Below are 16,005 nucleotides of genomic sequence, written 5' to 3' on the forward strand. Positions count from 1 at the left end.
TCTTCTGTATTTTCTGATTTCCCTCCCCCCACAAAAAAAAACCATCTAGGAAATTTACTTCAATAATAAAATTGAGCTGGAACATGATAGCCCAACTGCTAGAAAGGCGATATGTAGGGAAAGATAGGTGAAAATGTAGTGTTGACTTTGATTGTTACTAAATTTTGTTATTTCTATAAAATACCATCACAAGTATAGTCATTTTATGTATTAATAGACTTTGGCCTCCCAAAATAAATTAGTATGTGTATTTTTGTATAGATATTACTACAGGCTACAAGTATGTAAGTAGAGTGCTCTAATAGTCTTGAAAATTTCAAAATAAAGAGAAAATAGTAGCTTAGGCTAGAAAATGTTTTACAAAATGAAATAGCACATGGATAATCTTCCAACCACATGACAGTTAAAAAAAAAAAAGCAATGAAAGAATGATGAATCTTAAACATATGATACCCGGGTACCACTTCTTGATTTTACAAAAGCTATATTTTAATATTTTTGCTTAAGCATTATAAAGATATGTATACTGGTTACTTGTCTGGTTACTATGTCAGCTGCCTGAGAAGACTCAACCTTAGGAGGGAATGATTTATTATGAGTCATGGTTTGAGGATACAGTCCACCATAGTAGGGAATATGTGACAATGTTACTATGAGTCATGGTTTGAGGATGCAGTCTACCATGGTAGGGAATGTGTGACAGTGTTATTATGAGTCATGGTTTGAGGATACAGTCCACCATGGTAGGGAATGTGGTTGCAGTGACTGTTGGCTCACATTTGGGCAGATTAGGTGTGGTGATATATCATGTACCCTAATAAAATTTGCCTGAAGATCAGACAAAGGAACAAGCCACTGCCACATCTTACCTCTAGGACTCCTCAGCCTGAAAAGGCTTCGGTTCCTGTCTCCACCCAGCCCCATTACTTCCTTTTTAGTGTCGCGATTAAAGGTGTGTGACTTCCCAAGTACTAGTAGGAAAGGCATGAGATCTCAAGTGCTTGGATTAAAGGTGTGTGCCACCACCACCTGGCATAATATTTAATCTAGTGGCTTATTCTGTTCTTTGACCTTCAGGCAAATTTTATTAGAGTACACAATATATCACCACAATTAGGAAACAAAGCAGGACTGGCCTATAAACCTCAGGTTTGCTCCTGAGTTACCCAATTCTTCCAGCTAGACTCTACCTCTTAAAGGTCCTATTACCTCCCAAAACAGGGCCACCAACTTAGAAACATCTGTTTCGGTATGTGAGCCTGTGGAAGACATGTTACCTCTAGACTAAATAGTACACATGGAAGTATCTTACTAGCTAATATTTGAAAACAAAATCACACACACACCACCACCGTCACTGCTGCCATCACCACCACACTACTATTGGTTGTAGTATTAAGGCAACTCCACATAGTTAAAAGGGACGTTTATTTTGTGGGGTAACTTACAAGTAAAGGGATAGGTTATAGGGTCTGGGAAAGGGGTAGCACAGTCCAGCGGTGTTCTCTGGAAAACTCTGCTCAATCTACCTCCAGCGTCCAAGATCCAGGAACCAAGAGAACTGGCACATCCAGATCTCGGGTCTTAAGGGCTCCTGTCTCGGCCCTGCCTTGTAGGCGTGACAGTTACTGAAGCCTCAATGGGGGTAGTACTTCCAGGTCAAAGCTGGAACAGCTGCTACCTACTACCTACTACTAAGAAATGTTTATGTCCCTTTTTCAATTTCAGGGGAGCCTATGGTCATGATGTAGGGAAACGCCCTTGGATTACAGGGGATGAGAGTATTGTAGGCCTTATGAAGGACATTGTGGGTAAGTACATAACAAAAGAATTGTAAAGATATAGTTTAGCTCAAAAAGTAAGTGATAGATCTTATTGACTAACATTCTGATTTTCTAAGTTAATCCATAAAAGTAAAAAAAAAAATGTACCTTTAATGTTATTATCCAAAGGTTTTTATGAAGAATATAGTATCAATATACAAAATATAAAAATAAATATCTATTATTTCTAGCCCTTTCAATTATCTGTTTGTTTATTTAATTCTTTATTTTGTGGTACTGGGAATGGGCCCCAGTTCCCCACTCAAAATAGTCAAGTGTTCTCCACTAAATTGCACCCAGGCCTCCTGGGTCTCTGCTTGATTTTTAACACAGTCTTCCTCTGTAACCCAGGCTATCTTACAACTCTTGCTTGATCTCTTGTGTGCTGGGATTATAGGCATGGTCAGCCCCTTACATACTTTGAAACCCCTATTTATCACCTTCTAAAAGGAAAAAGCATATTTTATTAATTTATAATCAAATAATTAAAAAATACATGAATACTATAATGTTACATACTAAACATTAATTATCATTAATATGTTTAGTGTAAAGCACTGAAAGCATTGTTTCAGTTTAATCCTTGGTAATCTATTTAAATTAAGACTGAGCCAGGTGAAGAAACCAAGGAGGAGGAGTGGGAGTCCTAAGTTTATGGCCAACAAGCTGCATAGTGTGATCCCATACTAAACTTGACTAACTAACAATCAAATGAACAAAGTTTTATTGGTGTGTGTGTGTGTGTGTGTGTGTGTGTGTGTGTGTGTGTGTGTTAGAATAAGAATGATCCCCATAAGCTCACATATTTGAATGTTTGGTTCCTAGATGGTGGGCTGTTTAGGAAGGTTTAGGAGGTGTGGTCTTGTTGGGGTAGATTTGGTCTTATTGGAGAAAGTGTGTCACTGTGGGGTGAGCTTTGAGGTTTCAAAAGCACATGCCAAGCCCCATCTCTCTCTGGCTCCCACCTGCTGATCAGGATGTGGGCTCTCAGCTACCGCTCCAGCACTATGCCTGTCTGCCACCCTGATCCCTGCCATGATGGCCATGATCTCACCTTCTGAAACTGTAAGCAAGTCCCCAGTCCAGTACTTTCCTTTATAAGTTGCCTTCGTCATGGTATTTCATCACAGCAGTAGAATACTAACTAAGTCTCTCTCTCTCTCTGTCTCTGTGTGTCTCTCTCTCTGTCTTCCCCCTCTACTCACCCCCCTTTGTGTGTGTGTGTGTGTGTGTGTGTGTGTGTGTGTGTGTGTGTGAGTGTACATGAGTAGATGTACCTGCAGAAGCTAGAAGAGGCCTTTGAATCCCCTAGAGCTGGAGTTCCAAGCAGTTCTGAGCCATCTAGCATGGGTACTGGGAGTGCATCTTAGGTAATTTGTAAGAGTAATATGTGCCTTTAATCATAGAACCATCCATTCATCCCTAAAACTTTAACTGTAATATGACTGGTTCTATTTTGTTGCATAATGAGTTTCCAGAACTAAATTTTGTATCCTACTGGTAGAATTCATGATCTTTGGATAGTAAATTGACTTTTTATTTCATTGGCTTGAATACTTGGCATTGACTGAAATTTTATGTGAAATTTAGGGTACATTATACTTTTCAAATTTTTATATGCTATCTGAAAATATTTGATGTACTTTAGGAAATTCCCAGTTTTCAAATGGTTTTAAAAATCTCGCCCCCCCTTATTAGAAAGTATAAAACTGTCTTTATTTTTGTCTCATTTGATTCTGGGCAACTAACTAGGTGATTCAATCTACATGGATGACAGGTGGAATTAGAGTGGAGAAGACATACTCAAGTGCAGAAAGGCTATGGCAAACCATTAAAATGTAAGAAATAGAATATTTACTCAAAAAATAATTTGTGATCCTTTGCTAAAAGTTCCAAGGCTATAGTGAGAAAAAAATGAAGACAAAAACGTCCCTGACTGCAAAACATAAAATAATATACATATGACCACTAAAAACACAAGGAAGCCCAGAACTTATCCTTGTGACTCACATTACGACAGGAACTAAGTTTTTAGTTGACCGAGTGCCAGGCATATGCATGTAAATCCATTTTATCTGAATTATCACTCAAGAAATTATTTAACAAATTGGAAAAAATTATGTAAACTCTCAGTGAACAAAATAGAAAGCCAAGACAATTGATTGTTATGCTATTTGGAGAATCTGTTAGCAGAAAGATGATTGCTAATTGCTTTCTTATAAATAAACAAAAATCTGTAAACACACAATAAACCAAATTTTTATCTTCTAGAAGAAAAACAAACAAATGACAACCCTTTCATTACTCTGGTCATTATCTTTCAAAGGCTTGGAAATTATTCAGCCAATCCAATAGGGGAGTAGGTATGAAGATAGGAATAAAGGAGAGATCTCTCGAAACACTGTAACCACTGTATCAAATAATTAGTTCCTCTTGCCCCTGTGTGTGGCTTCCAGCCTCCTCCTATATCAGGCTGAAGAGAAGACTGTCGGGTTGGAAAGCCGGGAAAACCAGGCCCAGTGACAGGAATGGCATGCATGTCCATCAGCCCAGGCTGCCATAAAAAAGTGTCTAAGATGGGGAGGCTTTAAAAGACACCTTTTTCCTGAGACCAACGGCCCTGATCTAAGAGCTACCAGGCTCTCTTTCTGACTTGCACAAGCCAATTTCAAATTTTCCCCCAGTGACTTTTCTTTCTTGTAAGAAAGCTAGTCATACCTGATTAAGACCTCACCCGTATGGCCTCAATTATTCTCAATTAACACAGGGGATCAGGGCTTCAACATACAACCTTAAGAAGATACATTAAATTCATAACAAATAAATGTGAGCACGCTCTTCATAGCAGCTGGAACTCACCAGGAGACTATGTGCTTTCTCTGTGCTTTAAATCTAAAGGCTCAAACAGGAGACCATCCCCTGGCCAATCGACTTGGTGGGACCACCTTACTGTAAACTGCACCACCAGCTTAATGATCCTCTTTTACATTGAAAACTATATTATCATGCTATCTACTACAAAATTTTTAACTCTGGTTTAAAAAATTGTGAGCAAAAGTAACCTTACTTCATTTCAATTTTATTGAGTTTCTAGTGTGCAAATTTCTGTTGGTTTCATGTGGCTGCGTTGTAGAATCTGAAGACTGAGTGCACACTGACAATACCACCCACCTCCTATGGAACAGAAAGATGACAGGAACAATATAAGCATATGTACCTCCACAGACCAAGAGTATAGCTGCTGTGAAAGGGCTCAGAAATTTACAAGTGCAGCTTTGGGGGCAGCAAGGGAAAGGCTCAGAGAGTGGGATCTGCATTAAAAGCATTCACAAGAAGCTGTAGGGTATGTATGCAACCTGTAATCTCAGATCTTGAAGCCAATATCCCAGGATGCCAAAGGGCTTCTGACCTCAGGGAGGCTAGAAGCACAGCATCTCCTGCTCTACCACGAGGTTCTCTCGGAGCAGCACCCTTGATCTGTCAGGAAGCCCTGTGCATGACAAGGGAGGAAACTCACATGGAAACAGTCTCTATTATAGCTAAGAGACTGCATTTTTGAAAACCATGTGTATTTGTTGAAATTTCTAACAGATAAACAAATGAAAACCTAAAAATAAATATGTATATTAATTCAACGTGAGATTTGTGTTTCTTTATCTGTAGACTGTGCAGTGTGTGTGTGTGTGTGTGTGTGTGTGTGTGTATGTATGTGTGTGTGTTAGTAGTAAGCTTGTTGTTCAGAAAACAATTGCATTCTAATCCTGTTACTTTGTGTTTAGTATTTATTATCCTCAAAAGGGGGAGTTAGGATGTTTATAGACAGGCCAGGAAAGTTGTAAGATGATATTATTTAGTGAGACTTATTTGTAAAGCCAATAAACTCTACATAATTTTCCTTTGACCATTTAAAAGTTTATAGGGCTATTGCAACTTATTAAATGGACAAGCATTGTGTTGCTCAATAAGTACATTCATGTCACATAAAGATAGCAAAAAATTTTAAAGCAGTCATCTTCCACTGCTATTAGTAAGGTGTGGGGGACCATCCTTCACCCCCACATTTCCCCAGAGTACTCTTGAGGAGAAGCAGTAGGAAATATTAGACAGAAGGATAGAGGGGAGAGAAACAGACAGAAAATACAGGATAGCCTCCAGAGGGCCTGGATCCTAATCCATCAGTCCGACTGTCTCTGCCCTAGGGTATTGAAAGGAATGTCAAAGGCGTGGAGCAACAGACCTCTCCCCAGCACAGTCAAGTGCAGACTATCTTAGACACCTGTACTCAGGCCCGGGGTCCAATCATCTTCTTTATGCAGACCTGCTGGGTAAAGCCACTAGGAAACCTAAAAATGGGCTCCAACAGTAAGGAAAGAAAAAAAGGGCTATAAATGTTCAGGTCGCTTAGAAAAGAAAAAAATGCTTGAACATTTTTAAATCTGAAGAAGCTACATTAATTAACCTCTGCTTTGTGCAGCTTTATCTGGTTTGTAAATTCTATACAGTGTCATGTAATTCATGTTCTGAGGCATTTCTAATGCTGGAAACCAGTTCTGACATTAAGACTATGTTAACAATCATTTGATTAAATTCTGACACCAGCTTCCCAGAGTTCGTTCACATTACATAGGTTTGGAGTTTGAGACCCCCCCACCTCTGGTGCTCCAGCTTGTGACACCTGCCATAGGTCCCTACCTTGAACTGACTATCTATATACTGGGATTTCCACAATTGCCTCCTCGGTTGTAATAGCATAAGATACACTTTCCATATTCTAACCAGCTGATTTGAAAGTACACAACCCAGCAGAGCAAGAAGGAATCTCAAGGCCATGTGAGAGGGTTGACATGGAGCTTGGTCAAGCTTAGCATGCCCTCAGTGCTCAGGTCTGCTCTCGGGGTCAGTGTCCAGTCCCTGCCCAAATAGGAGGTAGTAGGTGAGATGACCAGTTCAGTCATCTAGTCACATGATCTCTCCTGACTTCACCTAAGTCACAGCCTGGAATAAAGAGCCAAACATATGAGACATTTCTTCTTTTCTTTGCACATTTTAACTTGGATGTTGTATCAGTTAAAAATAGAGATGTTTCCGTTCTCTATGTAAAAAGGCATATGAAAGATAATTATTCTTGAAATGTCTAAAGTCTATTTTGTATATAGAAACTCAATAAAATATATGAATAATTTTCCAAAGGCTCAATATTATATAAAAATTATTATAGAGTTAAATACCTGGCTTTCTGCTGTAACTCATGTGTCCAGTGAAATATCCCTAGTATTTCAGAGGCGATAACTCCCAAAAGCTGAAACCTTGAAGTTATTTGCACAACTTGCAGGTAGCTCAAGAGGTTGGAAAGTATACTCTCTTCAGTAATCTTTACTGCCTATAATTAACCTTCGGGGAAAGAAAAGGCTTTGTGGATCCGGTAAGTTTTAGGGACTTTCTGAGTCTTTTGAGTTGTCTCATTAAGTCTTAGCAAAATTTTATTTAGAATTTTTCAAATTTGAAGGAGTTTCACTCAGGGATGAGATGTTTGAATTCAGAGGAAATTGCTACAGGGAATTGGGAACTTGACTCAGTGACAGAGTGCTTGTCCAGCAAGATCTAGACCCTGGGGTCAGCATCAGAAACAAAAAAAAAAAACAAGGCAAATTGCTATACAGAAGTATAGTAAGTATTCCTGTGAATTAAGTAGAGGAGACTGGTTTTATTCAAAGAAAACCCCAAAACAGAAAGAGGAGAAAGACTATCCATTTCTTTCCAAGTTAGGACAGGGAGACAAATTTTTTGTATCAGGTTTCTGTTGGTTACCTGTTCTGTGAAGGAACTAAGGCACAGGGAATGTTATTGTGCCAATTAAAAGTGACTTGTTTGAAAATCAGACTATCTTTCTGATGCTGGTTTTTAAGGTTAGGTAAGAAATTGGTTTCACCTGGATGACATAAAATATGAATGTGATTTCATTTTTATTACTGGCCTGATTTATTGGAAACTTGGTGTGGGAGTTTTGTCCTAATCAATGTCTTCTTATTTAACATTTTTTTCATTGTGTTTGTCAAAGAAAAACCATACATGATTTCCTTTTACCTTGCTTTCAAAATGTTTCTAAGAGAGAAAAATATCCAAATTTAAAGTAACAAAATTGTTAACAACTTCAAAATATTGTTTCTTCTATACATACTTTACTTCATTGCTCTCTCTCTCTCTCTCTCTCTCTCTCTCTCTCTCTCTCTCTCTGTGTGTGTGTGTGTGTGTGTGTGTGTGTGTGTGTGTGTGTGTGTGTGTATACTCGAATGCATGTATGTGAGTGTATATATATCCTCAGATGGAACCCATGGCCTTACCTGCAGTAGACAAGCTCTCTACCACTGTGCCATGCTTCCAGCTTTATTGTAATTTTTGTCATTCTTCTTTATATTGTATCATAAGGAACTTCAAACTGTCTCCAGAAGATGACATGGCTTAAAATCATGAAATAATTAAAATAACAGTGAAGTGTAGCAAAAGCCAAATTACTTTTCATTACTAAATATGTCATAAGCAGACAGAGATGTCTCATTCTGGTCATTGTTGAATCTCCTAGTCACTTGAAAACATAGTCTTTACCATAAGATTATTCAAAAGAAGTAATAATAGTGCAGTGACAGTTATTATGTGTACATATTGATGGCTCTACAATGAACAGGAAGAGAAAGAGAGTGATCAGCCATATTTATTCAAAATTTTTTCAATTTTGGATATAAAGGAAAACTACTAATAAAATGTTTTATATAAAGCCAACAATTCCACAACACATGGGACATGGGGTAACTTTCCCTTATAATTAATGTCATACTATCAAGATGCTAGAAATAGATGTGCTGGAAAATATTATTAGGATCATTATTAAGTCTACTTCCCCTAGATACATAAAAATCACCAATGGTTAGATGCATGCATTTGATCTTTTAAAAGTGTAATATGAACATATTTCCTTTATGAAACTGTGGTTGACCATGAGAGGAGCGAAGATCCTCAAGTGATCTGCCTCAGCTGTCCCAGACCCTCTTCCATGCTCTGGCCATCTCTGTGGGCCATAGAAATTTGTAACTAGAAAAATTCCCTGGGGCTTTGCCTAATTACAGTTCTGACATCAAATGAACAATAGCATTCGCATCTGCTTAATAAAGAAGAGGGAAGAGGATGTGACAGTCCTAGTGGACTCTCTTACCAGACGGTAAGCAGCTGAGGGACTTGCTCTTCTCAGCTTGCAAAAACTTTGATATTATATTGGGATTGGAGAGACAAAGAAGGAAATTGGTTATGAACCTGGGTCTCCCATATTTGACTTTTGGGGAATGTCTCATAAACAGTGCCTCCAAATGTAATTCTGAACAAAAATTTATTCTTATTTGTGAAACTTTGCATTGGTTCTATTTGGATATCAGTTTCCATATTGATATAATGAAGGAAACCCATAACAGATTTCCCATCTCGTGGCTAAAATGCTGTGGGAAACAATGTAAGTTGCAGATTTCAAAGTGCTGATGCACTTCCTGAACAAAGTCTGTAATGGTTCAGCTCACTTTAAACTCCCAGGAGTGGCCATTTAAACATTTCTGAAATTAAAAAGTATCAGTGCATAGTAATGGCTCCATAACTATTACCTTGCCAGGCTTCAATAGAAGAAGGCAGTGCTTATATTGAGTTGCCAAAAACAAGTGGGAAACACTCATCTCAGATGAAGCAACTCCAATTTCGACATTTATCAAAGAAAATCACAAGTGGTCCCCTAAGGGGAAGAGCCTCCCAAGTCTTAAGCTTTCAGGAAGCTTCTAAAAAACTGTGCTCTGAATAATTTTAGGTCATGATGTTTCCTCATTAATTCAAAGAAGGCTCTTAGGACAGGAAAGGGAACAAGGAGAGGCAACTTGAAAGAGTTTCATTTAACTTAAACCATTTATCTCTCAGAGAATATTGAAATACTGTAGAACAATACTGTGTTCAGAGGTACGACTTGAACCCATGAGGTCAATTAGGTAAACTTTCTTTTGAAAATAAACTAAAAATTAGTTCAGTTGGCATTGCTGTGAGGTTAAGAATAAATTATTCTTAAGTGCCTTTAGTTATACTCACAGTAAACATGTCTGTTAGTGTTTCAAGACTTTAATTCTAGCATCCCTCCTGGGTGTACCTGGGTATACACATTTGCATCCTAAATAAATGGGTCTTGTCTTTGGACAGGGCTCAGCAGTAGGTTAGGGTGGCATTCAGGGAAGTGCTCTGTGTGAATTCCATATGTAGTAGTCAAAGTTGGGATAATGGTGTAGGGATAAATAATCACTCAAAGTAGTAAGAGACTATTGACAAAGAATTGGTTCAAGAATGAGTGTGCCCTTGAAAGTGAGGGAGAATTGCCACGAATAAGCTGAGATTGGTTTAGACCAGCATGTCTGGGGTGGATATGCTTGTGGGGTCAGAACTTACTCATGCCAGAAATATTCAGAAAGCAAATATCTATCATGTGACAGACCAAAATTTCCCAGAAAGTGGTAGTTTTAATAAATATGTAATGCTTAAGCAAAAATAAATGTCTGGGTTTCTATATAAAAGCTCTCCATTAATCTCTTCCAATTCTTTGTTTTCATCTGACACCTACTGTGTTTTCTTACCATTTTTATTTATCTTTAAATGTTTTCCCCCATTAATTGTTTTCTTGCCATATTGTTTTCTTTCTTTTTTCCTTCTATTTTCTACATCAAGTTTTTTAATAAGTGGTTTTCACAATAAATACTTACAAATGACAGAGAATCAATCATATGATCAAGACAGATACCATAGAATAGGGTTTTATTTCAGAAGCAATAGTTTAAAAAAATCATACTGCAGTACAGAGAAACAGCTGGGATAGAGCTGATAACATTTACTTTAATAGCATATTTCAAAATGTATTTCATATGTAGGAGAAGACATATGTTGTTATATGTGAAGTAAGCTTATCATGTCCATTTACAATGTCTAGACATGTAGATGGAGATTGTTTTCCTGGCCCCTTGATTTCAGACCTGATCTCCCTTAAAATGACCAAGGATGTCTTTTAACACCCACTGCTTCTTCACCAATTGTATAACAAATAAAGAAACCCAGATAGCTGATACAAGTTGCCTCTGACCAAAGGAAAACACAGGCTCCTCCTTGAATAGCTATGAATTCATCAGTTATACCCTCATTTCCAATAACCTCACTCCAAGCCCACTTACCCTAGAATTTAGTGGACTTATTACCCCACTTACCACTGTGTTTCTAAAGGGAACTCTTATAACTATGCCTGTGAGTAGACCATGTAAGACCAGCATTACATATTTTCTCTTACAGCTTTATAAACCTTGTGATAGATATTTTCCTCAGTGTTGGTGAGGAAATAATTTCCCTTAAATAGGTCTAGTTGGTGTTTTTTAAAAGAAACATCTAGAAAGTTGAAGCACAGAAGGTGTAGAAGCTTCCCTGGGGTGTCCCAATCACAAATATAGGCTCTGTCTCCTGTCTCCTTCCAGATCTCAAACCTTCAGAGCCAGGTCCCATGGTGAGTAGGTAATAGACTTCTTAATTTTGCTTATGTTTTCATCAGACGGTACACATTTACCTTGTCTTTTTATCCCTGTGTGTGAACAAATCATAAAGGTATTTAAGCTGTAGTATTTCCTCATGTAGCTCTTTTGTCTTGACAACTAGGACCAATCTTACTGTGGTAACAGTGAGATATATCTGGCAGAGTTGACTTCTGTTACTAAAGGTGCACTTTAGTTTCATGTCAGGAGCAACCAACTTTAAAGTTTAATTTCAAAATGTACACACATTAAAAAGTACTCTCTGGGGATTTTGTCAACTGATAACAGAATAAACCACTCTGAGTTTGTGAGTCATAGAAATTATTATTATCTTGGCTTTGTTATTCATAACATCAAAAGAGAAATACCATTTTTAACTGTCTACATGTATGTAAGTTCAGGTATAATTTGGTAAATGGATCAGGTATGGAACTTCCATTTTCATAATGACATATCAATAATAACATTGGTATAATCAAATAAAGCCCCAGCCTCATGTTCCAACTACATTCCAAACCAACAAGATGAACCTCAAATATGATGGATTTTTAATGATTGTTTTCCAGGAGCCCATGAGAAAGAAATAGTTCTAATGAATGCTTTGACTGTTAATTTACATCTGCTACTGGTAAGGTTTCTTTTTCATCTGTGTTTTGGGTTCTCTTATTTGCATAATCTGATGTATTTCTATCTTAAATTTATAAATCTCTGATGGACTATTCATTAACGTGTGAGATTATTTATATTTTCACCAAGAAATTCTAGACCATGACCACATCATTTCTTCATAATTGTGGAAGAGTTTCTTCTTACAAAGAGCTTCAGAGTAATGAGTTCTTATCAAGAGCAGAAGGAAAAATAGTAATAGTACTTGAAAGAAAAAACTGTTCCATAAGAACACTCACTGGCAAGCTCTGAGCCTCTCAGAAAGGATGTTTCCCTATGCTGAAAAAAAAAGTCAGTGGTTTCTAACATCAAACTAAAATGCACCTTTGGTAGCAGAAGTCAACTATACCTAATGTATTTCACCATTATTACAGTGTGGTTGATCATAGTTATCAATACAAAAGAGCAGCATAACAAAACACCACAGGTTAAGTACCTTTGGGGTTTATTCATACACAGAGAGAAAAAGACAAAATAAATGTTACACTCTGATGGAAACATGCAATAATCTGTTTTTGAATTATATCTAAAAGTTCATACATCCTTAGTTTTGACTCCCAACTAATTGCTTAGTGTCTCTTTAATGTTAGTCAAACTTCTCAGTATCTCTGAGAAATAGTATTTCTCTTTGTAATAATGAGGACAACAGTGTCTTCCTCATAGATGTGCAGGACTCAGAGATTCAATATGTGAAAATTAATTTAGCACCTGGCCATTAATGAGCATCCTGTCGAAAGGTGTTGCCTGTATTAGAATCTGGGCCAAGCTGATTGGTCAGGGACTTCATGGAGAACTGAAAGGGCCTGTGAACAAGCAGTATATTTCTGGCTGGTGCCTCTAAGATGGAGAGGGGCTTCATGTGAGGGCAGAGGCACATTCAGCTGGACCTAAACCAAAACTCCATAAAGCAAACAACCAGACAAGAGGAAAAAGTGATAAAGGGAACAAAATTGGCAGAGTAAGATTTGTAAATAAGACACGCATAGAACAAGCTATTTCAGCCTCACTCTAGAGAAATTACCTTTAAATGTTTAAGGAGATAAATTTTCAATTAACATTTAGGTAAAGCCTTAGAATATGTTTTTATCTGGTTCACATTTTCCTCTGAGTTTGTTTTCCATTGATAAATGTAATGAGCCAATATCTTCCCCCTCTTCATAATTCATTGGAAACTAGGCTAATTGGAAAGGTACCCCTGTCAGATATCTTAGATGTTTAATTAATTAATGTCTTTAAAATGTTGGAGCTTATAAAATGAAAGTGTGGCGTAAAGGAGTGAATGAATAAATTGTGTGTTAATGCTTCTCAATAACTCTGTTTCATTGTAGTTATCATTCTTTAAGCCTACACCAAAGCGGCACAAGATTCTTCTAGAAGCCAAAGCCTTCCCTTCTGATCATGTAAGGATTTCTTCAAATTATATTTATGTTCTTTCTACTCTTCCTAGCGGGACGTATCATTTTCCTGACTTGAATGTTTATTCGTTAGTCGTTTCAAAGTAAGCTGACTAAAAAAGATCTGTCAAGTGCTTTTGATTTAAGTTTTTTTTTTTTTTAGATACAAGATTTATTTCTTTTGTTCAAGTAAAACATGTGTTCAGGGAGGAAAGGACTGAATGGGGACATTGATTTATTAGTTTTTTTAAAGATGTTGAGCAAATCGTTCCCTAAATCAAGTGTGGTTATAAATGTTTTATTAATTCCTGTTGCTGTTTTATAAAATAAAATCAATAAAAACTCCACTGCTTAACCCTTTAGCAATGTTAAATTGCCATATGAACGTGTATTTGCATCTCTTTTGTCATAGTATGCCACCAATACTTATTGATTCCTTTCTATGAAAAAAATATTAACGATTACAAAATGCTAATGCAGGGAGATGGCTAAGTCTATAAAGCGGTTGCTGCAGAGGCATAAGGATCTAAATCGGGCTATCTACCACTCACAAAAAAAAGCTGAGTATAGCCATGTGGGCCTGTAGTCCCAGAACAGGAGACTAGAGAGAGAGGAGGATGTCTGAGGCTTGCTGCACAGCCTGTCTCTCTTGTCAGAAAGTTCCAGTTTCAATGAGAGACCCTGTCTCAAAAAAACAAGATATAGAAAGATCATCGAAGTCACCTTACATTGACCAATGGCTTTTATATGTGCATGTGAACACACACAGAAAAATGTACGTATAACTACAGCCTTACACAGAGAGAAGATTAAAGGATTTCTTGTAGCTCATTCAGATACTCTTGATTCTTCCAGATCCATACACAAATAAAACCTTTTCATTTAGTTTCAAAGAAACTTCACTCCTAATTTTTTTTATTATTCTACATTACATCTTGTAATTTTAAATCGTGTAATTCTATTAAGCCAACAAATGATATTTTGCTAAAAAAAAATCAAAACAAGATTAAGACCTTGCTACCTTGAAGACGATTCCAACTCCTCTTAGTTATTTGGCCGCGTGCATATCTGATTTTCTCCATGGAGTTTCAAATGTGATCTGTCTTTTGTGCCTGACTCTTCCTCGGGTGAGCTGTTAGTTTATCCTAACTCAGGCCAGGTGCTGCAAACTCCTCTCCTTGGGTACATTGCAAGCCCCAGTTGTGATTTGCATTGGGTGAGTTTTACTGTAACAACCTCCTTATCTCTAAAAGCTACTCTGCTCTTTTGATCACCTTTAGTATGTGGTACTTCAACAAGTGCCCCAATTCCTGCTCCATTACGTTAAGAAGGTCCTCTCTGGTGTAGTCATTCACCTTACCTTTGACATGTGGTTTAATATAATGATTTGGTTTCACTGGTATTTTATTATTTATTTTCAGAGGAGTTATGTTAAGGGACTGCTGTGCTTTGGACTTAATTTAATGAGTAAAACTTCTTTCTTTTTCAGTATGCTATTGAGTCACAGATTCAACTTCATGGACTTGATGTTGAAAAAAGTATGCGGATGATAAAGCCAAGAGAGGTATCTGAGAAAGAAAGAAATGTTCATTATACTTCTACTTAATGCCCATTGATTTCCCTCAGAAATGTATTATCTTCATGGATTTGATGTAGCTTCTAAGAAAACATAAGAGACCAATGCATTTTTTACTATTAGATCACTTTCTTTAAAATAAAAAGTAAATGGAAGTATATTTATCTTCATTTTCAAGAGCTAGATATATGACAAGGAGTTTTTCCTTTTATGCCAGTGGAGTCCATAGTGGCCAAGTGGGTGAGAACGGGATGACAAATTGAATATACCACTTTAAATTTCAAATATAGTTGCTGGTGGATCCCATTAAAATCAAAGACTAGAGATCATTGGGAAGTTGTATGGAGACTGTATTTCATGTTCTTTTGCAAAGTATCAAACTTTTTCTTGTACGTGAGACACAGTAAGTTTTCTAGAGCCAATAAGTTGAAGAGTCTGGGGTTCCAGTGTGTGTAGGAACCAGTATGAAGGATTAATGGTATAAAAGAGTCTCAAATCTGTAAGAGGTATCTGTTTTCACAGGTGCTACATAAATGGGTAGTTTCTATATGACTACCCATTTCTAGCATAAATGAATATAGTCACCAGAAACCAAAATTCAGGGCTAGATATGACCAGTATACTTTATCCTCTGGGTCCACTTTAACCAGTTGTTTGCATTAGTAGATAGCTTCAAATCAACATGATTGAGAGCTTTAACTCACTGAAAATTTTATTTCTAATTTGATTCATGGTAATCCTTTAGCCAATTAACTTACATGTTAGATTCTGCAGTACTCTCTTTAGTCTGTTTTTTGTTATTGTCAAACTGTATTAGAATTTTAAGAGTTTTAAGTTGCCAGTTCCCTAAGTAGAATTTTTATAATTACTAAGTTCTTTCTTTATATTTATAAAAAGTATATATCTAATAAAACAGAGATTTCAATATCAATGGTTTCCCTATTCGGTAAAAAATCCCTAGG

At 37.0% G+C, this 16,005-nt stretch overlaps 1 protein-coding gene and 1 long non-coding RNA gene across 2 annotated transcripts in view; one reads left to right on the plus strand and one right to left on the minus strand.

The window, feature by feature from the left end:
- Nucleotides 1-16,005, minus strand: part of LOC131909120 (uncharacterized) — a 250,806-nt gene that overhangs the window by 82,729 nt on the left and 152,072 nt on the right. The window lies entirely within an intron of this gene.
- Kynu (kynureninase) overlaps nucleotides 1-16,005 on the plus strand; it is a 134,712-nt gene that overhangs the window by 39,923 nt on the left and 78,784 nt on the right. Inside the window, exons 4-7 of the mRNA XM_059260433.1 lie at nucleotides 1,729-1,811; nucleotides 11,974-12,035; nucleotides 13,402-13,473; nucleotides 14,957-15,031. Of these exons, the coding sequence (XP_059116416.1) occupies nucleotides 1,729-1,811; nucleotides 11,974-12,035; nucleotides 13,402-13,473; nucleotides 14,957-15,031 (292 nt within the window). The remainder of the gene's footprint in view (nucleotides 1-1,728; nucleotides 1,812-11,973; nucleotides 12,036-13,401; nucleotides 13,474-14,956; nucleotides 15,032-16,005) is intronic.

This window comes from Peromyscus eremicus, chromosome 4, assembly GCF_949786415.1.
Source record: "Peromyscus eremicus chromosome 4, PerEre_H2_v1, whole genome shotgun sequence".
NCBI classification, from domain to species: domain Eukaryota; kingdom Metazoa; phylum Chordata; class Mammalia; order Rodentia; family Cricetidae; genus Peromyscus; species Peromyscus eremicus.